Source organism: Thermobia domestica, chromosome 3 (assembly GCF_964235325.1).
Source record: "Thermobia domestica chromosome 3, izTheDome1.hap1.1, whole genome shotgun sequence".
Taxonomy (NCBI): domain Eukaryota; kingdom Metazoa; phylum Arthropoda; class Insecta; order Zygentoma; family Lepismatidae; genus Thermobia; species Thermobia domestica.
Genome location: NC_137456.1, coordinates 86,521,107 through 86,546,487, shown reverse-complemented (window position 1 = coordinate 86,546,487; position 25,381 = coordinate 86,521,107). Strand labels below are relative to the sequence as shown.

The 25,381-nt window shown below is 36.9% G+C and overlaps 1 protein-coding gene across 1 annotated transcript in view; it reads right to left on the bottom strand.

Moving 5' to 3' along the window:
- Positions 1-308: 308 nt before the first annotated feature.
- The window catches only part of LOC145680575 (methanethiol oxidase), a 152,418-nt gene continuing 127,345 nt past the window's right edge, over positions 309-25,381 (bottom strand). The window contains exon 11 of the mRNA XM_081751219.1: positions 309-494. Within this exon, the coding sequence (XP_081607345.1) occupies positions 443-494 (52 nt within the window). The 3' untranslated portion in view covers positions 309-442. The remainder of the gene's footprint in view (positions 495-25,381) is intronic.

Below are 25,381 nucleotides of genomic sequence, written 5' to 3'. Positions count from 1 at the left end.
CTCCTAGTTGGGGCAAATTCAGGAAATGTTAAGAGCAAATGCACGAAATTTACTCTTGATGCAAAGACTGATACACAAGAGACGCGAGGCGGTCTGTGGGCGGAGCCCCCAGCTAGCCAAAGGCTAGTTTTCTGTTTTTAAAATGAGAAACTGCATTTCCTTATTCAACAAATTAGAAAAATTCCAAGAATATCGGATAGTCACTGGGTTCCATTTTGGTTGAACTATGACGCCAAACGTTGTGTTATCCTTACATTATGCAATACACAAAAGTATAATATCGCTCGTGAAAGAAATAAAAAATAATATTAAAATTTCACCAAATACATTTTATTCGTAGATACATATATAAAGTAGATACATGACTTTTTTCTATTGGCCAGTCTTTGACAAAAGCAAGTTGTCAATTTCTTGAATATAAATTGCAGGGACTCTTTTTGCGTCATTTTTTCGGAGGTAACCATATATCAGAAGTGCAGTCTCCTCCTGGATATCTGGAATGTGTTATAAAATAAAATATCAACAAACTATACTTTACTATTTATAAACTAATTATTACTAACTATACTTGTACTATTTTTTTAATTTCACCTTATTCTACAACGCCATGCCTTGTCTTGGAAGATACGTCTTAGTATTCTTTATCTTTCCGATGTTAGGAATAGCCCTTCAAATATAAACCTTCTAGCTAAGATATAGTTTCACTTTTTGTGTCAGCATATTCTTTGAAGGGCCATTCCACGCGAAAGTGAGCCTGAACCGAAATTTCCGAAAACTGTCAAAACCAATGAACTTTTACATATATATGAAGTAAATAGAACGAAATTTACTTTACCACAAAGAAAAACTTATTTATACTTAGAATTCACGTAAAATTTTAAATCTAAGTTGTGAATTTGTAACATGTCAACTGCAAGGTAATTTTTTATTCTTGTTATCGGCAACATTCTACGGTAATTTGTGCATGTTTGGCTGAAGTAACTTCGAGCTATTCAAGATGCTTCTCTTTGCTACAAGCTGCAGTTGAAAAAGTGTTTACAGGATAAAAATTGTTTATAATATCATTAAAGATATAAACGTCAACTTGAGTGTCCTGCCCGTGACAGAAAACTACCAAAAGTTATTGTACTGAACTACTAAATTTGAGAATGTGGTTCGTACTTAGTAGAAGTAACAATTTGCATGTGTACTTCACATTTACCAAATTTTGGACTAATGCCAATAATATATTTCGATTTATTTCAATTTGAAATATTGTCCTGCCCGTGACAGTGGGCATGTCAATGGTGAGAAAGTTTGTGTACATTGGTTATTCATGATAGAAAATGATTCCATGTGTACTAAAATAAAGTTTTCTAAGCATGAACATTATTTACTTAAATAGAGGATTATCTATTGTTGTCAGTATGATGTTTTAACTTAAAATAAGTGTCATATAAATATTATCATTAGCGTCACCTATTCGTTCGTTTCAAGGGAGAAGTGGATGGGATTGGAGTACGTACAAATCGCCAGTATGGAACTTTGTGAAACAAAAGAAAGTAATTTTAGAATGTGCTGCTGATTTCGTAGCAGCTTTAAGCTCTTCGTTTCAAAATATGTTTTACTGCTATCATCTGCAGAAATTTTTTTTAAAAAAAAGGCGCTTTGAATAAAAGGCGGGAAAATGCTCTTATCAATTGAATGTCTCCAATCAAAACACTTTTTTTCCTACAATTTTACAGCGAAAATTGAGTAGTTCGTCTAACTTTTAAATCAGAGCTTCATCCGTGTAAAATCTTTCAACTCCTAACAGACTTTTATTCAGATTCTGAAGATAATGATTCCGAAAGCCATGAAGCTATCCTGAGCGACGATTTAGGTTTGCATGTTAACAAGGCTTGTGTTAGGCCAGCAGTTAAAGATATAACACAAGAAACATTTTTGTTGATGGAATTTTTTTCTAGTGGACAGAAAAAGAAAACATAGACATGCAACTATCGCACATAGCCTAGTGGAAGAGGGCGAAGAAGTCAAGGAAATTTGTATGAAGACCGTAAGCGATTGCGGTAAAATTTTTAAGACTGTTGAAGATGTGTCTTACATGCATTTCAATCAAATAATACCTGTGATACCGGCAGTGCCGTAGCGTTGGGGGTAGGGCCGAGCGGGGCGACGGCCCCGGGCGTCAAAGTAGGGGGGCGCAAAATTCAGGAGGAAAAAATAAAACATATATAAAAATGCAAGGAAAAAGTATTAAATAGTGCTCAAAATCAAGGAAAAGCAGGGTTTATTTTTGAAAATTTTCTTACGCATGGCATCAACCATGTGACGCTTTGCGGCTAGTCTGTCGACCTCACTCAAATTTACGGGGGCGCCGTCGTATACTCTCGCCCCGGGCGCTGATTTTCCACGGCACGGGCACTGGATACCAGCACCTATTTTATATACTGTCAGACAGTGTCTTGTACGAAGTTCCCTACAAGCTGGGTACAAATGGGTGAATAAAACCATTTCCTAAAGTGTAGGTGGTTAGAAATAAGTGTACTATATATATAGTAAAGTAAATAGAATTATTTGTGTACAATAATATAACAGAACAGCAGAAATTGACTTATTTTTGATTTTATTTCAGTTTTCAAATCATTCTTATTGAGATTTTGTGTGTTGATTCACACGGTGTCCTGCCCGTGACAAACATGTGTCCCGCCCGTGACACAGTAAAGTTGAGTTTTTTTTTATTAATATAAATATTTGGCAAATTTCTCTTAAGTGAAGTTTGCTAAACAATTTCATCATTTATACATTTCCGTTTAAATAAAAACATTTTGAGCTAAGAATTCACAGAGTTTTGTAACATTCACTTGGTGTGTCGAAACTCACTTCTCTTTTTTGTCCCCGCCCGTGACATACGTTTAGAAATTAATATTTTCTACTCTAAACAGAAAAAAATACTGAAAACATCAGCTACATATACTCCTAAGTCTGTACTGCTCATGTATCATACAATTAGCAGAATTTATGTTGTATTTTTAAAAATATACAACTTTAAAGCATAAAAAATGTAGTGTAAATGTCCTGCCCGTGACGATGAAATGGCCCTGAACTTTCCTCTACTGTATAATCAATGAGAGTGTCATTCATTTGTTCACATATCGTGGATAGGAGTGACGTTTTAGCTCAAATATAAATAGTACAGAGCCTTACGTGCTACTGAAGTCTTAGGATCCATAACTAACAATTGGTGCATATGTCGTTGCCTTACTATAGTCCTTATATGCGCACTCATTTAAGAATCACCCTGTGCACTTAAGTGAAACAAATGAAGTCTTTTCAAATGAAGTAAGTCTGTCACTGTTACAGCAGGAACAAAATTTAGATACAATCTGCTAATTAATAGTGTATTTTGTTTACATATATCAGGTAATCTAAAAAATACTGAGCCTTTCCCTCACGAGCTTACATTAGTGTTCCAAATCTGACGGTGTATGAGTTGCAGCGGCTCCAGCCTAACGTCATTTAACAGCTGACATTTACAGCTAGTAGATGTGTAAAAAATGTTGAAATTTTTGTACACACACGTATGGTATTGTGTCGTGAAAATGAGTGAAATTTCCGTAAAACTACACTGTGAAAAATAATTTCTTAAATTTGAGAAACCGTTTCTTATCTGTGCACCGAGACAATATTTTCTTAGAAATGAGATTTGGCAATTCTCATTCATAAGGAAAGCAATAGTACATTTTCTCGTTTCTCTTTACACAACCTCATCTACTTTTCTTTTTTTCCTCATTAATGAGAGTTTCAAACTCTTGTTTCTAAGAAAAGATATTCTCGGTGTACAGATAAGAAACGGTTTATCAAATTTAAGAAAGTAACAGCGTATGCTACATTTTACAATTTTATTTAGATATACGGATAAATGCTATGCAAGACTGTGAAGAAATTTGTGCTTTCTATGGGAAAGATACGTTATCAAAAGCAAGAGGCAAAAAATGGTTCAGTTGTTTCCGTTCTGGAAGTTTCCATGTCCAAGATGCGTCTCGCTGTTTCCGAACAATCACGACAAAAACGGATTATATTCGACAAAATCGAGCAAGACCGACATATAAGCAGCCATGACATCGCAAATGATCTAAATATCCATTTAAAAAAAAAAAGTCTTAAACTATTTGCAGAAAGTTGGCTAGAAAAAGAAGCTCTACGTTTTGGTGTCACATAATCTGATTCAAAAACATTTGCTCAATCGAATTTCTATCTCCGAATCTCTACTGAAACATAATGAAATGGAGTCATTTCTGAAACGGTTGATCACAAATGATGAAAAGTAAATAACCTACGACAGCAATGTGAGAAATAGATTGTGGTCAAACCGAGGAGGAACTCCACAGTCTGTGGCAAAGCTCATATAAAAGATGGGGTGTAGTTAAATTTACATCAAAGTTGCACCATTCGGTCGTGACGTAATGTCACATGGTAATTAGTCCACTTTGTACACACAACTGTCAGGGCCGGATTTCCCAATAGGCCCGGTAGGCCCGGGCCTATGGGCGCATGCTCCCAGGGGGCGCACGGCCGAGAGAAAAAAATTAAAAAAATATATAGAAATAAAAATAAATAGCCATAACTTAAAATATTTTTTGAATTGATTAAAAAGAATCAGGCTAATAAAGCACTCTGATTTTGAAGTTCATTGGAAGAAATAATTGTTGGTAAAGTTCACCAATCTTTTGTTAATACATTAACGGTATTTTGTTAAGCCCAGAACCAAGTAAATTCCTCAAAAAACTTGCAATGATAAAATTACACCGTGGAGTGGTGTTTAAGCAATTAACATATAGGCCTGATATAATTTTTTAATAAAGGTTTTTAGGAAAGTAACTTTAACCAGACTAGGGGGCGGAAAAAATTATTGGGCCTAGGGGCGCCAAAATGCTAAATCCGGCCCTGACAACTGTATTGATAAAATAAGTGATTTACGTACGTACGTTACGAAACATAGCTAAGCGAGCGTCAGCGAACGAAGGGAGTTAGAAGCCCCGTAGGACTCGTTTGATTCCACCTTTGTCCTTCTAATAATACCACGCAACATTACGTCATGCTCAGGTGGTGCAACTTCGATGTAAATCTAACCTCACCCATACAGAAGCCCAGGAAAGTTATGCTGTGTGTTTGGTGGGAATTGGAAGCACATCATGCAACACTGGACACAGAAATAGATTCTTATCCATATTGTTGACAATTAGTGCGAGTTCCCTAGCAAGTCAAAAGAAACAGCCAGAATTGGTCAACAGAAAGGGTATCGTACACTATGCTGATAACGCCAGACTTTTTTTTAATTTATGTACAAAATTTATGCCCAGAGTTTTTTTTTTTTAATTTTATCTAGAATCTAGTAGGTAAGGAGGGAATTCATATACCATTTTTCTAATTGAACTCATGAAAGAGTATGACGTGGGTAATTGAAATCATGAAGGGGTATGACGTATATAATTGAACTCATGAAAGAGTATGACGTGTGTAATTGAAATTATGATCGAGTATGGTGTATGTAATTGAAGTAATTAGTTTTTCTAATTGAACTCATGAAAGAGTATGACGTGGGTAATTGAAATCATGAAGGGGTATGACGTATATAATTGAACTCATGAAAGAGTATGACGTGTGTAATTGAAATTATGATCGAGTATGGTGTATGTAATTGAAGTAATTAGTTTTTGTAATTGAAGTTGTGAAAGAGTATGACGTATGTAATTATTTTGGATTGATAACGCGTGGCAGATGGTGCCGCTGGCGCCATTACTGTTTGACCGTAATGCGAGTTTCCTTTATACTTTTTCCGCCCGTCTACTTTGTATATTACCGACTGCCGCACTGTATTGAATGTTAGCTTTTTGCTGGCGCCATTATTGTCGCGAGTTTTTTATATATGCCCGCTTTGTATATATGCCGCTCGGTAGCCACGTACGCTAATGGTGTTTTTATTTATAGATACCGGCATAGTTTGTATATTTATTTATTATTGTAACTTAAGTAAGAAGAGAAAGTTTACGTACCTTTGATGACACGGCCGCTATTTTGTTGGCTATTTCCTGGTTGTTTGTTGTTGCAGTTGTATATAATTTATGTTCATATCCTAGTGTTATCTGTAATGAGAATAATTACACTGATTTTTCCATAAATAGGTAAATTTTACTTTTAGGGATGTTTTGTAGTGTTGCAGCGAAAACTAATTAGATTGTTGTTGACTTTAGTTTAGCGTTCCTTTTAGCAGCGAGGTTATATGAGACGTGGACATACTGATTAACGTGGAATCCGAACTACATGAGCTTTTGCCGGGAATAGAACCCGGGTTGACCACGCCAAAAGTTGCGTACGCTAACCGATTAGCCAGGGAGGAGCTCTATAGTGATTAGACTACGTATAGTTAACTATAATATAATTTTTACGTAATGAGACCAAGTTCTAATTAAGAATTATACTTTAATTTTTACTAGATTAATTATGAATTTACCTTGCACATTCTTTTATTTATATAATTGGAAATGATTAATATTAATTAACCTATAATACTTATATGTATATACTTACGTATGAAGAATTGAGCTTTGCCACATCTGGTTTTTGATGGAAGGATTTGTTTTTCCAATATGGCGGCGTTGCGTGATTGTTGAACAGAGTTTTCACCATAGTAGGACTTTGAGATGCGAATGCGCGCGTTTTGCTTGCATTGTCGTATAGATTGATGGTAATTAAAACTGTGAAGAATTTGGCTGGGGGAAGTTGCATAGTTTAACATATTATTGCATTATGTGATTAATTTATATTATTTTTTTGTTTTAGCATGTACTTAATTATTATAAAATTGAAATAATAATAATAGATAACGAGACATTTTGATAAAGAAAGCGGAACCCCACAGTACTACGATATGTACAACTGTGCTGCCATCTATTGGCAATAATTACAACTTTATTTAACAGCCACGTTATATGGGAGACTGATACAGAATGAAGGGGGAGATTTAAGATGAATTACATGAGATTTTGATGTACAAGAAAGAGAAGAGAATAAAATAAATAGAGAAAGCTATTATTGTTTATTGAATTGAAGCACCATTTAAGCGTAATATATTAGTTTGTAATGAGGTTATTAAATTAGGTTTAACTGGATACGTATGCACTTTGTAGGGTTGTTTATTATTTATTTAGGATTTTTATTTAATAATATGGTTTGTAGAAGTATATTGAATTGCTATAAAATAGAACAAACTTATATTTTATTTGTATAGATGTATTTAAGATTATATTCGGGTGCAGTTTTAGTATTGGTTTGCGTTAGCGTATTGAATGTGCGGAACGGCACATGATGGATTTGGAATGGGCGGAGTATTACAATTTATACGTTGCTTGGGAATTGTTTAGTATTGGTTTGCATTGATGAATGTTGCACATATTGAGGAAATGCTGAAGATTGTTTTTTATGCTAATTGGCACTACGATTTCCACTTGAAAGAATTAGATAAATAATAGCTTGAAAATATTTTAAATTGGATTACGGTATGGAGCATAATATTTAAGTATATTGTATTTACTGCGAACTAAAGTATATATGTAGCTGCTATTATAGAATTAACAAGTACCAGAGATAATTATATTGTTTTTATTTACCATGTATTGAATTATAAGAATATATATTCATTATAATATTTGATAACAGTTGGGAAGCTTTATATGGTGATTGATTTTTACGTGTGGAACTGATTTAATTTGAAGCAACAGCAAATACATTTGACAGGTAATTGACGTATTTGCAACTATTGAAATGGGTATAAAATGCTTTATGTATGTAAAAATATTTAATATTTTTTGTTTGTAAAGTATGAGGCAATTTTAACTGCTAATGTATAACATTACAGATAGGGTTTTAAGCTATTTTAGAATGAGCTTAGGAGATAACAAAATTATTATGGAATGAGACCAGCATGATGCATAGGGAAGATGACATGTGGAATGTTTGGGAAAGTTTTATTATTTTAGGAAATAATATATTAATGAATACAATGGGTAATATTTTTAAGAGAAACCCATATTTTAGTATTGGTGTACTATTGAAAGCATGAATCAACAATTTTGAAGGCATAAGACATAGGCAAAGACTTGTATTTACTGGTGTTATTGTTTTACATTTACCGGAGAGGATGTTGCTGCCATTATGTTAAAACAGTTTTGAATAGATTTGAATTATTGGAATATAGTATTTTTTATACCTATGGACTTATTTATAAATACAACTTACGAAATTAGAATATTATTGATTGAATTATTTACAATGTATATAATTATTTATATTTTAATGTTATTGACTAGTTATTTAAAATTTAGACGAATTGTACTTTTAGTGCTGGAATGGTATATTTATATTGGTATAGATCATGTACTAATACGGAACACATTGATTAGCATACAACTCTGCAGATTATATATTTGCGTAGACGAAATTATGAAAACTGTTGATTTTTAGTATTCAACGCACTTACACGAAAATAATTGTACAATTAGAAATTGTTGAAAGTTTTGAATGGGCAATTATGTATATGCGTGGTGTAGTACAAGTATTTGGAATATATGTATTGTATTGTGTTATTAACTATTGATACAAATAGGCTGAAGGATTTACGTAGTATTTGCGTTTGCGACAATATAAAATGTTATGAGAATGACATGATACCACGTGATTGTCAGACTTGCATTATATAGTAATTAGATTTATGTTTTATTAAGATATAGAGGTACATATTACGCATTAATATAGACACAGATTGATTTATTTTATTTTAGGCATGAAAGAGAAACTCCATATATTGGCGTTAACTGTGGAAAAACAGAGACGTGTGTACACTACAATTTGCCATTAGTATCTGAAAAGTTACACAGAATATAAACCTTCATCCAGCCTATGAGGTGGGTGCTCTTTGACTTGGCTATGGAGGCGATGCAATTCATTTTTTTTTTTTTTTAATGCTAGCCCGCAGGCTAGCTACCCTGTAGAGGGCTACACCCTCTTTAAGGGAAGGGTTGCATAGGAAGTATATGGATGTGGAACGACGGGCGTTGGGCTATGAGACTTTATTTAACAATTACTACAGATGTCAGGTCATTATGGTCTTTGCGACCATAATCATCAGTGAGGCAAAGGGTATACAAGACATAGAAAAATATATACCATACATACATTATAGATTACAGAACAAGTTGATTAAAAGTATTTTATTTGCAGAGATGATCATGAGGGATGAAATGAGTGCAGATGACGCCACAACACGTAGGGAATGTTAGCAGAACAAATGTGGGTTATCTTCTGCCTAGGGGCGACGCTAGGCTAATGAAGACGAGGGAGGCCCTGTTAGGTACAGAGGGTAATCACTGTGCTTGATGTGAGGGAAAAATATGAGGAAGATGGACATGCAATCGATGATCCTGCAATAGCTCTAGGTCTGGATGATTTGGCGGCAAGGTATAACAGTATAATGTAAACAGCAAATTTAGAGGGAGATGGTAATAGCGAGGGCGAGCAGATGAATTGGCAAGGTAGTGCATAGTGGCGAGGAGAAGTGGTTGCTGCTGCATATATCGGACAGTGATGAACTTGAGGCGAAGAGATTCGAGGTGGTAAAGTAATGTAGGGAACGTAATGAGTGAATAGAGGTATCTAGTCGGACTGGGAAGAGAAATGCGGTAGGCAATGCGGAAGGCATGACGTTCAAATGTTGCAAGTTTGTAGTAGTACGAGGTAGGAGCTGAGAGCCAAGCGGTGAAACCGTATGTAAGGACAGGACGGAGAAATGCTTTATACGTGTTGAGAACCATGGTTGAGGTGGGGCCCCAGGTAGTGCCAGTGAGGCGTTTAAGGAGATTCAGACGATTATATACTTTGGTTTTGATGTAATTAAGATGAGGAAGCCAGGTGAGATGGTGGTCAAAAACGATACCAAGGTAAGTAACAGTTTTGGATGGACGGATCGCTGTATCTTGAATTTTTAGAGAAAGAAGTGATGGATTTCTGTGGGTCTTGGAGCGTTTGCGTGGCGGCAGAAATACTATGGCCTGTGTTTTCGAAGCATTTATGGTGAGGTTCCATTTATGACACCAGTGCGAAAAACGATTCATAGATTCTTGTAAGATGAGGTTGATATGGTTGATGGTGCGACCAAGTGCAAGGAAGGCTGTATCATCTGCATACTGGAAAGTATACACGTCGTCTGGAAGAGAAGGAAAATCGGAAACAAATAGTAAATACAGCAAAGGGGACAGAGCTGAGCCTTGTGGGACACCAGAATTTAGGAAGATAGGATGTGATAGATGGTTGTTGATATTAACATATGTGATACGGCATGCCAAGAAGTGAAAAATGAAACGAATGTAAGACATGGGCAATTTAAGCTTGATGAGTTTGAAAATAAGTGCAAGGTGCCAGACTTTATCGAATGCTTTTTCTAGGTCGAACAGAACAAGGCAGGATGGACGAACGGAATTATAGTGATTTGTAATGAGAGTGGTTAGACGTTGAAGCTGATCGTTAATGGAATAAGATGGACGGAATCCGGCTTGAAAAGAAGGAATGAGATTACGTGTGTGGAGGTATGGATGAAGTCTGTTGACAAGGATGCGCTCAAGAATTTTGCTGAAAGTGGAAGTAAGTTGTATAGGTCGGTAGGAAGAGACTGCGCTAGGAGGTTTGTTTGGTTTCGGAAACATGAGGGTTTTGGACATCTTCCATTCAGCGGGGAAAAAGCCAGTTCTGAGAATAAAAGTGTAAATAGAGGCTAGAAGAAGAAGTAGAGAAATAGGACTTTCTTTGATATGACGATATGTGATGGAATCAAAACCAGGAGCAGAGTTTCGTTTATGCTGCACGACTGTTGTGATGTCTGTAACAGTGATTGGAGCTGTGAGTTCATGCTGCGGCAAAATATGATTGAGATTTGGTTGAAGGATAGGATGTGCGGTGTTGACATGATCGACTGGATGAGCAAAAATGTGGTCATGACGGGATGGTGTGAAGATGTCTTGTAGATAGTCAGCAAAGGCGTTTGCTTTAGCTTGGTCAGATGGTGCGTGACTGTTGTCGATGATGAGAGGATATGGGGTTTTGCTGTACTTGCCACAGAGTGCGTTGAGACGTTTCCAATAACGGGAAGGGTGTGCATTGTCAGTAAGGTTATTACAGGCTTTGATCCATTGACGGCGTTTGTATGCTTGAATGTAGTTTTTGACTGAACGTTGCAGTTGATGGTGAAGTTGAAGAGCTTCGGGGTTTCGTGTTCTTATGTATTCCCGATAAGCTTGCCGGGAACGTTTGATGTGAGTGAGGTAATGCGGAGGTAATTTAGGCTGATAAGGGGTGGAGCTGGTGGTGGGAATGAACAGTTCTGATGCATGGGTGATTTCTGAAGTGATCGTTTCAATATGTGTGTAAAGCTCATCTGATGAAGTGGGAGGGTTCAAATGAGCTACGGCAGTTGTGAGATAGTTGCGATAATGATCCCAATCAGCTTTGTCGAAACGTGGAGTTCGAATTGGCGGAGGTGCATCGTGAGGTCGAGCATTTCCCATATGATATGAGAGCTTGATCGGGGCATGATCACTACCGAGTAGGTCCAGAACTGTAAGGGTGATCTTAGCAGCAAGTGTATTTGAAATGATAGCAATGTCAGGTGTGGTATTAGACACAGGTCTAGTAGGAGTCGGAGGAATGTGGAGAATGCCAGTGGTGTGAGTGGTTATATGATCTGAGAATTGTATGCGTTCAACAGGAGTGCGACTATGATAGTTTATGTCAGCGAGGATGATATAATTTTTATAGGTGTGAGAGATGTGACTAAAAAATGCGAGTGGAATAGGATGACCTGGGCGAACGTAAATAGTAGCGAAGGTGATCATGATAGACTTGAAATATAAGGTAGTGATTATATGCTCTGGGAGGTGAGGAATGGAACAAATGTGATTGCGATGAGGTATGTGATGTCGAAAACCTATTGCTACGCCTCCATTTGCCCGTAATGCTGGTGCTGTGTTGTCGTGACGCACAAGCGTATAACGAGGAATGCTACATGAGGTGGTGTTCGTAAGAAATGTCTCGTTCAACAAGAAGGCTGAGATGTGTTCTTCAAGTAAAAGTGCTTCAAATAAAGTTTTATTCTTGGGCAGAGAGCGGATATTAAGGAAGAGAAAGACTAAATCCATAATGTACAGAGTTAGACGGCTGTTTCTTGTGGAGATGTATGGAAATGGACGTAGTTGTTCGTATAAGTGGCGTAGAAGTTAACGTTGAAAACAGATTTAGCGGCCTTGGTGAGTTGCTGTAGAATGTGATTGCGCTGAAAGGGATGGATGTTCTGTAAAGCGAGAGTTAAAAATTGAAGGAGTTGTTGAATGGTAACTGGATCGGTAGTTTGTTGACTGGGAGGAGGTGAAGAGTCTGGGATACGGAGTGGAACTACTAAATGTGGGTGTTGGTGGTCAGGTTGTGGTTTATTCTTGCACTTATAGCTGTAGGCCGGATGTTGGTCGTGGCAGGTTGGACATTCGGGTGGCCGTTCGAGATTCCGACAAGTGCGTGTTTGATGAGGGCCTGCACAATAACCACAAACTGGTGGATTCTTGTGCAATTCATGTTTTTTTTTTTTTTTTTTTTTTTTTTTTTTTTTTTTAGTGCTAGCCATATGCTAGCTCCCTTTTAGAGGGCTACACCCTCTCTTAGGTGTGAGAAGTGAAGGTAACATGGTAAAGATGTAACGCATGGGTGGGCTAAGAGTAATTTATTTATTTATTTATTACTAGAACTACTACATTATGATCTTTTCGATCATAATCATACTTGAGTGGTAGGTGTAGTTTTAATAACATAAGAGCAGTAACATAATAACGAGTATAATTGAACAACATAAATATGAATATGATAATTATAGAAATGTATATATAAGTGAGAAAACAAAGCAAAACATGAGAACAATAGAAGTGCCAAAAGTAAGATGTGATAGCTTATATAAATAGATGAATGAAACGTTACTTTACATATATATGATTGTTATTAAAGGAAAATAAATAAGGAAATAATCAGACAGTATATTATAAACAAAGAACATTAATGATCATAACGGAGGATTAAGTATAGCATGCACGATACTAATGATATAGAAATGGGCGTGAATGATGTGGCGAGGTGCATACACAGGACAACACGTGGGTGATGTTAGTGATACAAATGAGCTTATCTTCAGCCTAGGGGCTGCTCTAGGCAATGATGAAAACGAATGAGGCCCATGTTAGTAAATAATGGTAATCACTGTGCTGGAAATGATGGGTGAATGAGAGGAAGATGTTCATGAATGACGTAATCAGCAATGATAAGTAAAGCGGGATCTAGTGGTGGTAGAGTATAATGATATAATGTGAAGAGAAGCGAAAGTGGAGGATGATAGTAACGATGAGGTGTTGGATGAAGTGCTAAGTAACGCATTGTATCCTGAAGTAAAGGATGACGAGTTTCGAAGCGCTTGGTGATATATGTGAGCCGCAGTTTTTCAATGTAGTACTGTAAGGTTGGAAAGGTAATTAGATTATACAGATCTTGTGTGGGACTAGGTAGCTTAATACGGAATGCTGTACGGAAAGCATGGCGTTCTAGGATGAAAAGCTTATTGTAGAATTTTGTCGGGGCAGCTAACCAAGCAGTAAATCCGTATGTGAGGACTGGTCGTAAGAATACTTTGTACGTATTTAGTATTGTGTGTGCTTTAAGGCCCCAAGTGGTACCAGTCAATCGTTTCAAGAGATTGAGTCTATTATAGGCTTTAGTGGTAACATTTTTCAAGTGTTGCGACCAGGTAAGGTGGCGGTCGTATGTTATTCCCAGATATGTAACAGTATTACTGAGTTGAATATGCACCCCATCAACCTGGAGAGAGAGTTTTCGTGGATTTCTACGGAATTTGGAAGTTTGTCTGGGTGGTAAGAAAACTATGGCCTGAGTTTTCGCTGCGTTAATAGTAAGCCTCCAGAGAGTACACCAGGTGTAGAAGCTTTCGATAGCAGTCTGTAAGATAGTATTGATCTGCTGGGTAGTTGTTCCAACTGCCAGAAGGGCCGTGTCGTCCGCATATTGAAAGAGGTGTACTTTATCTGGTAATCGAGGCATATCAGCTACATACAGAAGATATAGTAAAGGAGATAAAGCCGACCCTTGTGGTACTCCTGTGAATAGAAAGATAGGGTGTGATAAGCTGCCACGTACGGAGATATAGGTGATACGGTTGGTAATGAAATTATATATGAGACGGATATATGAGATAGGAAGCTGGAATTTGATAAGTTTATATATGAGCCCAAGGTGCCAGACCTTGTCGAATGCTTTCTCCAAGTCAAATAACACTAAACAAGAAGGTTGAGCGGAATTATAATGTTGTGTGATGAGCGTTGTGAGTCGGAGTAGCTGATCGTTGATAGAGAAGGCTGGCCTAAAACCTGCTTGAGTGACTGGGAGTATGTTATGATCGGCGATGAAAAGATGTAATCGTTTAACCAGAATGCGCTCTAAGATCTTACTGAAGGTGGAAGTAAGTTGGATAGCAATTCATGCTTAGAGCAGTTAAAATATGGGATTATATATGGGAACTTATATGCGAAAACTTGGTAGACAGAACATTTTTTTGTCACTTATTTAAAAAACTATTGTATAGTTACAAGAGAATTTTGAATCGATTTTAATTTATTTAGGAACTACCATATACAATATTATAATTATTTACGGTGAATGCGGTAGCAACACATGATTGCATGAAAATATGTGGAGCCATCTATTGTATAAATTGGAAACACAATTATGACTGTACTCGATAGAGGCAGACGATGATGAATTACACACTTGTAACATTTTGATAACTACATAAAATGTTATGAGAACGAGATGATACCACACGAATGTCAGACCTGCATTATATACTAACTAGATTTGTTTTATTAAGATATAGGTGTACATATTATGCGTTAATACAGACACACAATGAATTATTTTATTTGTACATGAAAGAGAGATACCACATATATGCGTTGACTGTGGAAATGCAGAAGCATGTGAACATTGCAACCTAGCATTGTTATGTGAACTAATACACAAAATATAAACTTTAATGTACTTTATTGTAATATTTATCAAGAGTTTTATTCCCATACAATGGATGGTAGGATCGTAGAAGGCAATACCTTTTTTTTTTTTTTGTGGCCAGAATTCTAGTTTATATTTTTTTTTTTTTTTTTTTTTTTTGCCAGCTAGCCGACGCTAGCTACTACCCGAAGAGGGTTACGCCCTCTGTAGGGGAAGAGATTTTTAAAATAGATTGTGCTGTTCAGGAAGCCGTGGTTGGGATATGGGTTGATACATAAACTTTATTGTACAATTGTGATGGTCATTATGGCCTTTAACCATAATCATGAGGTAAAGGAAATACATAAGCTTCAGTGAAGGAAAAGCATAACTGTAATATGATATGAGATGAGAAGATGAAATGAAGTGCGAAACTCACTACAACACATAGGTTCTGTTAGTTGAACAAATGCAGGTTATCTTCTCGCCTAGGGGCGGCGCTAGGCATCAATGAAGACAGAGGAGCCCTGTTAGTACAGAAGGTATTACTGTGCATATGATGGCCATATGTGAGGTAGATGAGCGTCTGTAGAGTATGGTTCGTAATAAGCGGTGTCAGGGTGGTCTGGAGGTAGAGTGTAACGGTATAGAGTAAACAGTAATGAGAGCGGCGGGAAAAGAGCAGCGGTAGGGGAGATGCTTCGGGCGTGGTCTTCAAACGTTTTCTGGAGAAGTGGATGATTGCTGTGCAGGCGCTGGGTGATGTATTTGGTCCGGAGTGTTTCTAAATGATACAAGATGTGTGGAAACGTAAGTCTGTCATAAAGATCTTGAGTGGGACTTGGTAATTTGATACGGAAAGCGATTCGCAAAGCATGACGTTCCAGGATGCGTAATTTCTCATAGTAGAGGATCGGAGCAGATATCCAAGCCGTAAATCCGTACGTGAGAATAGGACGGAGAAAGACCTTGTATGTGTTGAGAATTGTATGAGCATTGAGTCCCCAAGTAGTTCCAGCAAGACGTTTCAGGAGATTGAGGCGAGAGTAAGCCTTCTTGGAGATATCTTTTAGGTGTGCTGTCCAGGTTAGATGCTGATCGAAAGTGACTCCAAGATATTTGACACTGCGAGTAGGGTTGAGCAATACATCTTGCACTGTGAGGTGCAGAAGTCTTGGATTTCTGTGGACACGGGAACGATGCTTCGGAGCAAGAAAGAGAATTGCTTGAGTTTTTCCAGCGTTGATTTTTAGTCTCCAGTGAGAGCACCAATCAACAAAGGCATTGATAGAATCCTGTAGAGCGAGATTGAGTTGGTGAATGGTTTTCCCTGTCGCAAAGAAAGCAGTGTCATCGGCATACTGGAAGAGTTTAACTGTAGCTGGAACAGGTGGAAAGTCGGAAACAAAGAGAATATATAATAACGGCGACAAAGCCGATCCTTGGGGAACTCCGGAATGGAGAAAAATGGGAAATGAAAAACTGGAGTTGATACAGACGTATGCCAGTCGACAAGAGAGAAAATTAAAAATGAATCTGATGTAAGCAATAGGCAATCGGAGCTGTTTGAGTTTATAAATGAGAGCGGGATGCCAGACCTTGTCGAATGCCTTTTCGAGGTCAAACAGGACCAAACATGATGGATTGCCTGTGTTAAAGTGATTATAGATGGAATTGGAAAGGCGAAGCAGCTGATCATTTATGCTGAAAGAAGGTCTGAAACCAGCTTGTTCGAGTGGAATGACGTTGTGTAGTGCCAGGTACGGATGAAGACGTTTAACAATGATGCGTTCCAGTATTTTACTAAAGGTTGACGTTAGTTGAATAGGGCGGTACGAGCTAACAGAGGCAACAGGTTTATGTGGTTTTAGGAACATTAGAGTTTTTGAAGTTTTCCAATCAGCAGGTATAAAGCCAGTTCTAAGAATAAAGGTATAGATGAGACAAAGAAGATATAAAACTACGTACGGACTTTCTTTAATGTGTCGATATGTAATAGAGTCCATGCCAGGGGCTGTGTTACGTCTATGAGCTACCACTGAGGTTATTTCAGAAATCGAGATCGGTGCAGTAAGAGGATTGTTTTCGGGTAAAGTGTGATGAACATTAGCCTGCAGATGAGGCGAATCCAGATGGAGGTTGTCGACTGTATGAGATCGATGGGGATATTCAGGTGCGAGAGGTGTAAAGATGTCCTGGAGATACCTGGCGAAAGCATTGGCTTTATCTATATCAGTATGAAGCGGAGTATTGTTGTCGATGAGAGGATATGTTGTATGAGTATTGAGACCAGTAAGTTGCCGGAAACGTTTCCAATACTGAGTAGGATGTGAAAGAGAGCCGAGATTATTGCATGTTTTGACCCAGCATCGCAACTTGTAAGCTTTAAGATAGTTGTGAACTGTTCGTTGCAATTGTCTGTGATGCTGAAGAGAGTCAAGATTGCCAGTTGCAGCATAATCTCTATAAAACTGTCGGGATCGTTTTATCAGCGGTAAGTATTGAGGAGGTAATGAGGGTCGAAAATTTGAAACTGTTGATTTGGGGATGTATTTTTCTGTGGCGTTTTGCATAACAGTGACGATAGAGTCCAGAGCATGAGATAGGTCGGATTCAGTGGTTGGTGAAGAAAGATCATTAAGATGATTCTCAAGGTATGATCGGTAGGCATTCCAATCTGCTTTATCATAGCGGTAGGTAATACGGGGCGGCGGCGTTTGAGAAGTGGTATTGCTATGAGTCTGAATAACTAATTTGATTGGAGCATGATCACTACCAATGAGGTCAAGAACATTAACAGAACTACGTTGTGATAGGTTGCTCGAAACAATGACTATATCAGGAGTAGTCTGACTCGTGGGGCGAGTCGGTTTGGGTAGTGGCAAAATCACTCCGGTGGTATGACTGATAATGTAATTGAGGAAACAATCCCGCTGCGTAACTGTCCGGCTATGTAAATTTACATCTGCCATGATTATGTAAGTACGGAAGTTGTTGGAAATATATTGAAAGAAGCTGAATGGAATATCATGACCCGGACGAACGTAAATGGTTGCCACAGTTACGTACAGTGCTTGATAATATAGAGATGTAATAAGGTATTCAGGAAGATTTGGAAGAACTGGGGAATGGCTTCGAAATGGAATAGAGGGCGAAAACCCAATCGCTACTCCCCCATTGGCTCGTCTAGCTGGCATCGTGCTATCTTGGCGTAACAATTGGAAGCGAGATATGCGGCAGGGCAGTCTATGGGTGAGATGAGTCTCATTAAGGATGAAGGTATTTATGTGTTCTTCTAGTAAAAGCGCTTCAAAAAGCGGCTTATGCTGTGGTAAAGAGCGGATGTTTAGAAATAAGAAAGAGAGCGCCATAATGCAATGCAGAATAATACTGATTGTGACGGGATAGCGATTAGACTTCAGTTTCAAGGACATTTGAATGATAATATACACTATTGCCTGAATATGTTGGACAGATGTTGGCATGGAAAATTGCCTTGGCCGCGGATTGAATTTGTTGAGCGATGTGATCTCGTAGAAAGGGGTGGATATTTTGTAGCGAGAGAGTTAGAAACGTCAGTAACTGATGAACAGTGACAGGTTGTTGCAAAGCAGGATTGGTCGGTGGTTGGATTTGTTCTGGTATGCGTAATGGTGCCACAGTCTCCGGTTTCGATGGCTCTGGAGCTGGCTTGGAACGACATTTATAACTGTATGTTGGGTGAGAGTGATCTTGACATGTGGAGCAGGTCGGAGGTAGTTTGAGATTTGTACAGCTGCGTGTAGGATGTGGTCCTGAGCAGTAACCGCATTTAAACGGGTTTTTGCACTGTGAAGTAGAGTGCTGGCCATAAACCTGACACCGCTCGCAGCGAAGAGGTAAAGGAGCAGAGGTGCGTGATGGTTCAACGCGATGACGTTGTTTGTATATGTATGCGCCACGAGTTAGTAAGTCATCGATAGTCTGTTGAGAGTTAGTTAGTACCCGCACCATGTATGTCAAACCATGGTCGTTTTTGATCCTGAGGCATTTAATGACATTATGACCTTCTAGTTTTAGTTCTTCAAAAACTTCCTCGTCAGTGTAACTCGGATCTACCCCTCGTATCACAACAGACAGTGTGGGTGTTTTTCTCGGTGGCGGCGGCTGTTTTGTGCGTTGATCAGTGAGCTTGGTCATAGTTGATTTAGATCCAAAGATCTCAAAACTGAATTTGTTCCTGGTCGTACGCAGAAATTCCGGATCCGGCGTCTTAATAATCATGCCGTTCCGTGTTCTGACAATTTGAGTAATATTAGCCCGAGGCATATACTTAGTAATCTGCACCAAAAGAAGCTTAGGATTCGAAAATTTAGGGTCAAAGTTCTGGAGTAAGAAAGAATAAATTGGTGGTCGATTCGGAGGAGGCAGGTTGGGAAACTGGCGATCATCCTGTATGTCTATAATCATTGATGCTTCAGAACTTGCATCGCTTAACTTATGCTGGCGTTTAGCAGGCGGTAGCTTGGTGGATGCGATAGGAGAACGTTGACGAGAAGAAGAGCCCTGGCTGGTAGAGATTCGTTCCAGAGAATGGCATCTCCGTCTAATCGGTTTCCCGGAGGAGCAAGAAGGTTCCGGTGCTATAGGTGGTAAGCCAGAGTGTTGTCCAATGATAGGTTGGGACGCCATAAGTCACGGTGAAGATAATGAATGAAATAGTGTGACGAAATGAAAGATGAAATGAATGATGAAGCTAAGCTTCCAAAAATATGTACACTAATGTGTACGTTGACGCAGTCTCCACTCGAGTGAAACCCTTAATCTCTCCCACTCTCTCGCCCGTTGCTGAGACTTGCCGTACTTGCGTCCACAAATACGTAATAATCACAGCCTGGACTTGACACTGAAAAACAATGCCTCCAATGGGAAAGCTGGAAACCAGCGAAGTATCCTCTCGTTTATATTTATGACACTTAAAATATGAGAGTATATATATGAGAACGTATATGCGAAAAAATTTTGTAGACAGAACTTTTTTTACTTATTTAAGAATGCTGTGTAGTTACAATAGAGAATTTTGAACCCGATTTTTAATTTATTTAGGAACTACCATATACAATATTATAATTATTTACGGTGAATGCGGTAGCAATAACAGATTGCGTGAAAATATGTGGAGCCATCTATTGCATAATATGGAAAACACGATTATGGGTGTATTTGATAGAACTACCCGGTGATGAATTACACACTTGTAACATGTGTGATAACTACATAAAATGTTATGAGAACGAGATGATACCACACGAATGTCAGATTTGCATTATATACTAACTAGATTTGTTTTATTAAGATATAGGTGTACATATTATGCGTTAATACAGACACACAATGAATTATTTTATTTTGGCATGAAAGAGAGATACCACATATATGCGGTGGTTGTGGAAATGCAGAAGCATGTGAACATTGTAACCTAGCATTGTCATGTGAGCAAATACACAAAATATAAACTTTATTGGAACTTATACGTTTGTTGTTCGTTTGTTTGTTTATAGCTAGTCATATTGACTTGTACCATTTTAGAGGGTTACGCAGTTTTTAGGGAAGAGTGATGTATAATTGGAGGATTTAAGGATTGTGTGATGTTTCATAGAAGTTTTTATTACATTATAATAATTGCTAAGGTCTTAAGGATCTTTCCAATCCTTAACATTTGCTAGGAAATTAACGAGGAAATTGCAGTTAGTGTAGTATTGTATAGAACTGGAAGAGTAGAAATATGGAAAGAATAATGAATATGTACTGATAAAGTATATTATACCTGTATATTGTGAATGATGAGCATGAGGGATGAGGCGAGCTGTGCTAGTATATCACAGCACAGAAGTGTTAGGCAGATGAAGTTTTTTTTTTTTTTGCCTAGGGGCTGCTTAAGCTTTAATGTAGACAATGGGAACCCTGGTAGTGGTAGATGGATTTAGTGTACAAATAATGGAAATATGAGTGGCAGATGATCATGAACTTGATAATTTGCGAGGCACTACTGATTAAAGGGGTCAGGAGGTAGATTGTAGCAATAGAGAGTATAGACCAATGATAGCGTTGGAGGATAATATTAACATGGAGAAGGATGGAGAGCTAAAAGGTACGTAGTATTTTAAAGTAAGGGGTTATGGGTTATAACGAGAGCATATGCATGCGAGACGCAAAGTTTTAAGATGAAAATGGAGTTTAGGAAACTGAATTTGGTTGCACAACGTTGCTGTAGGACTAATCAGTTTGACTCGATATGCAATGCGGAAAGCACATTGTCCCAACATTAATAAGTTTTTGTAAACTGTGTGGATGGTTTTAATTCATACAGCATTTTCGTAAGTTAGCACAGGACGTAAAAGACCCCTTGTATGTATTTAGAATTGTGTTTGCTTTCAGTATTTAGAATTGTGTTTGCTTTCAGTATCCAGGACGTTTGCTGACATTTTTTTTTTTTTTAAAAATAAGTTAACTCTATTGTATGCTTTTTTGCGATTGTTTGAAGATGTTTTTAACTGAGATGTTTAGTGAATGTGAACATTAACTAAGTTACACTTGAATGTGCTTGGATGAGAGCTTGATTTAGTTTTAGGGAAAGGTAGTTAGGATTTTTTATGGATTTTTGATGTTTTACGGAGGAATGAAGATGATAATTTGTGTTTTTTTTTGTGGCGTTGATTGCTAGTTTCCATTTGCTGCACCACTGAAGAAAACTGTTAATTATTATTTGTAGAGCAGTGTTGATGGATTGGATACTAGATTTTAACGCAAGAAAAGACAGTGTTGGTGGTATATTGAAAGACCTGAAGTTATCAGGAAGTGGATACATATTGGGAACATAGAGAAGATAGAGATCTGGTGACAGAGCAGATTTTTTTGAGGTACTCAATAGTGAAGGAAAATAGGATGGGAGAAGCAGTTATATATTGAAATATATGACAGGCGGTTGATTTAAAATTTTGTATATCAATTTTATATACGAGATAGGAAATTGAAGATGAATTAATGTGTATGCAATTGTGCGGTGTTTTACTCTGTTAAATATTTTTTGAGTTAAATAATACAAGACATGTTGGTTTGATCTAATTATAATGTTGTGTAACCATGCTAGTTAAGACCGGTAGTTGATTGTTGATCGAATATCTTGGGCGAAATTTTGCTTGATGTATGGGAAGTATTTTGTGTTGTTATGTATGCATGCAGACGTCTTACTATAATACGTTATACGGTTTTACTAAAAGCAAACGTTAATTGAATTGTGCAGTAGGATGATAAGATGGTATGAGTTTTTTTTTGGTTTGGAAACATTATCGTCTTAGAGGTTTTCCAGCTAACAGGAAAATATACAGTGTGCAGAATGAAAGTAAAAATTGTGGGTAACAAAGTAAGTAATATAAGAGGTTATAGTTTCATATGCCGATAGTTTATTGAATTAAAGACAGGTGCACTATTCCTTTTGTTACGAACAACAGTACTGATATTTTGAACTATGATTGGTTTTGTTTGAGATTTATTTTTGCGGAAGAGTATGAAGGATATGAGTTTGTAATGAAGGAGAAGATGAAATGACTGTGTTGGATGGATGTCTATATGAATACGTGGGACGGAGTGGTGTGAAGAAGTCTTGAAGGAAATCAGCAAAAAAACCGCAGCTTTGGAAGAGTCTGTCTATATAGATAAGGCATCATTTAATAATGGATATGGTGTTTTACTGCTTTTGCAAAGAGCATTGAAATGTTTTTAGTAATTGTTAGGATGAGTGACATCAGAGAGAGTATTATAGATTTTATCCCGACATCATAGCTTGTAAGTACAGATATAATTTTTGATCAACCTTTGAACTTTTTGGTGATGGCGAAATGTTTTTTGGATTTTTTTTTATACGTTGATATTTACGATAAAACTGTTGAGAACGAGTGATAAATGTGAGATATTTGGTGGCAATCTTGCTCGATAAGTGGATAATATAGTTACTGGTATGTAAAGTGAACTAGTTTTTTGGATTGAAGTTGTGATGATATGAATGTTATGATACAGTTTTTTTTTTTTTTTTTGAATGTAGGAGCGTGCAAAGGGTTTATTGTTGCCGATAGATATGTTTGTATTGATTTCAGATGAATTTATTAAAATGTTGTTTAGTTTTTCGAAATTTGTAGACTGAGACATATGTTGCGTACTAAACTGTAATTTGATTGGAACATGATCACATCAATTCCTATTGGATTGAGAACATCAATATAGATTTGTGAAATGTGACTAGCAGAAGTAATGAGAATATTTGATATGTTTTGTGATATAAACCTATTGGGTTTTTGGAAGATTATGAATGATATCAGTTATGTAACTTGTGACAAAGGTTTGAAAGCTAGATTTACCCCCACCCCTATTAGTTTTAGATAATATTTTTTATCCAAATTAGTTTGAATATTTCATCTTTGCATCAGTTTCACAACCAACAAAGTTACCCAGACCGTTTACTGCGCGTGCTTGAATTTCTATATATTCACATTGAAAGCAATAATTAGAAATTACGATACCTGAAATCCCAATAGCTCCTTTTGTATTTACTTGTCTTTTAATTAGCCTGTTGGATTCCAACGTGTCGATAAATAATGCTTTTAAATCCATTTTTAAAAATATACTTTTGGTTATTTTACATTTAAGACATGGTGGATTACTTCCTTTTGTGACAACTTTTAGCAGCGACTGGTGCTATTTTATCTACAGAATACTTCACACTTGAAAAAATTTATTACTGTTGTTATCATAAGACAATAATTATTGAACTTTCGCTAAATATGTTTACAGATAAAGTATTGCGTACAATAGGGAGGAACAAAATGCTATCGAAAACTCGCCAAATGTTAAGGATTCTTGTAGACAATCCATGTAGTAAGTTGTAAATATATGTTAAAACTGAAGCCTACATTATGTATTTGATCAGTGCTAGAAATTCCTGTGAATTTTCATTAGACAGGCTATATGTTAAAAACTTAGGAAAGAAAAAAAACACTAACACCAACTTTGCAATGGAAAAGGAGAATAAACTGTTTCACAAACTTCTTCTTCTTATGTCTGAAGTTTCATGAAACTAAAATTTATTTGTACAAATAATCATTGATTTATTTCCTATTTATCTGTATTTTTTTTCATGTCTATATGACATATATTCAAAGATCATTTACTTATTTAAACAGGTTTTTTATGTCGATGCGTTAGGTTATATATTTCTATTGTATTGAATTAGATTCAATCTCCCAACATGACCCTCCTCCTCTTTGCTAAACGGATAGCGTCCATGTTATCGGTGGTGACAGACCACAGTCATGTAGAAAATCATCATTATTTTATTTACACTTTTTTTTTTTCACGTACAATAACTTTGTAAAATTATATAAAATACCCATTACTGTTCAAAGGGGAGGTTAACTAAACTTAATCTACCACCTTTTCCTATCACTTTATTTAACCAATTGTTTTTAAAAAAGAAGACCAGTAGAAACAATTTTCAGTTCAAGTTCTTGAAAACAAACATCTTTTAGTATGTATTAATCTTACTTATTTGACACACAGTTGTTCATTAATTTTACTTATGTACTGTTCAAACAGAAAAGATTTGTTCAAAGATTTGATAATAAATCTATAAGTACGTTAGCCATAGTTCACTATTGTTTTCTTATTGAGACCAAACTTTTATTCTTTATAATAGGTCCGTCCCAATGATTCACATTCAATTTTAACACTTTTGAAAATACAATTTCCTTGAGCATCCAATAAAATAAAATAAAATTATATGGATTACTATGCTGACAAAGTTTCAATGTTTAGTTTTTCAGTGCTAGTTGGTTTTTTACAGTTAGACTTTTCTTTATTAGGTATTCATTTGTTATTATAGGATCATAAGGGCTCAATGGTAAAGCAGTCATTTTCACTGCTTAGGATTCCGGGGTCAATTACCGTTTGCATCAATTATTTCATTTGTCATAGCGGAGCCATAAGGGCTCAGTGGTAAAGCGTTCATTTTCACTGTTTAGGGTTTCTGGTTCGATTACCGTTTACAACAATTATTTTATTTGTCATAGCGGAGCCATAAGGGCTCAGTGGTAAGGCGTTCATTTCTACTGTTTAGGGTTTTTGGTTCGATTACCGCTTGCATCAATTATTTCAACATTTTATGACAGACATTAAGTTTGGATTTATTTCTTATAAATTGTGCTGAACAAACAATGTGTTCTCCCAC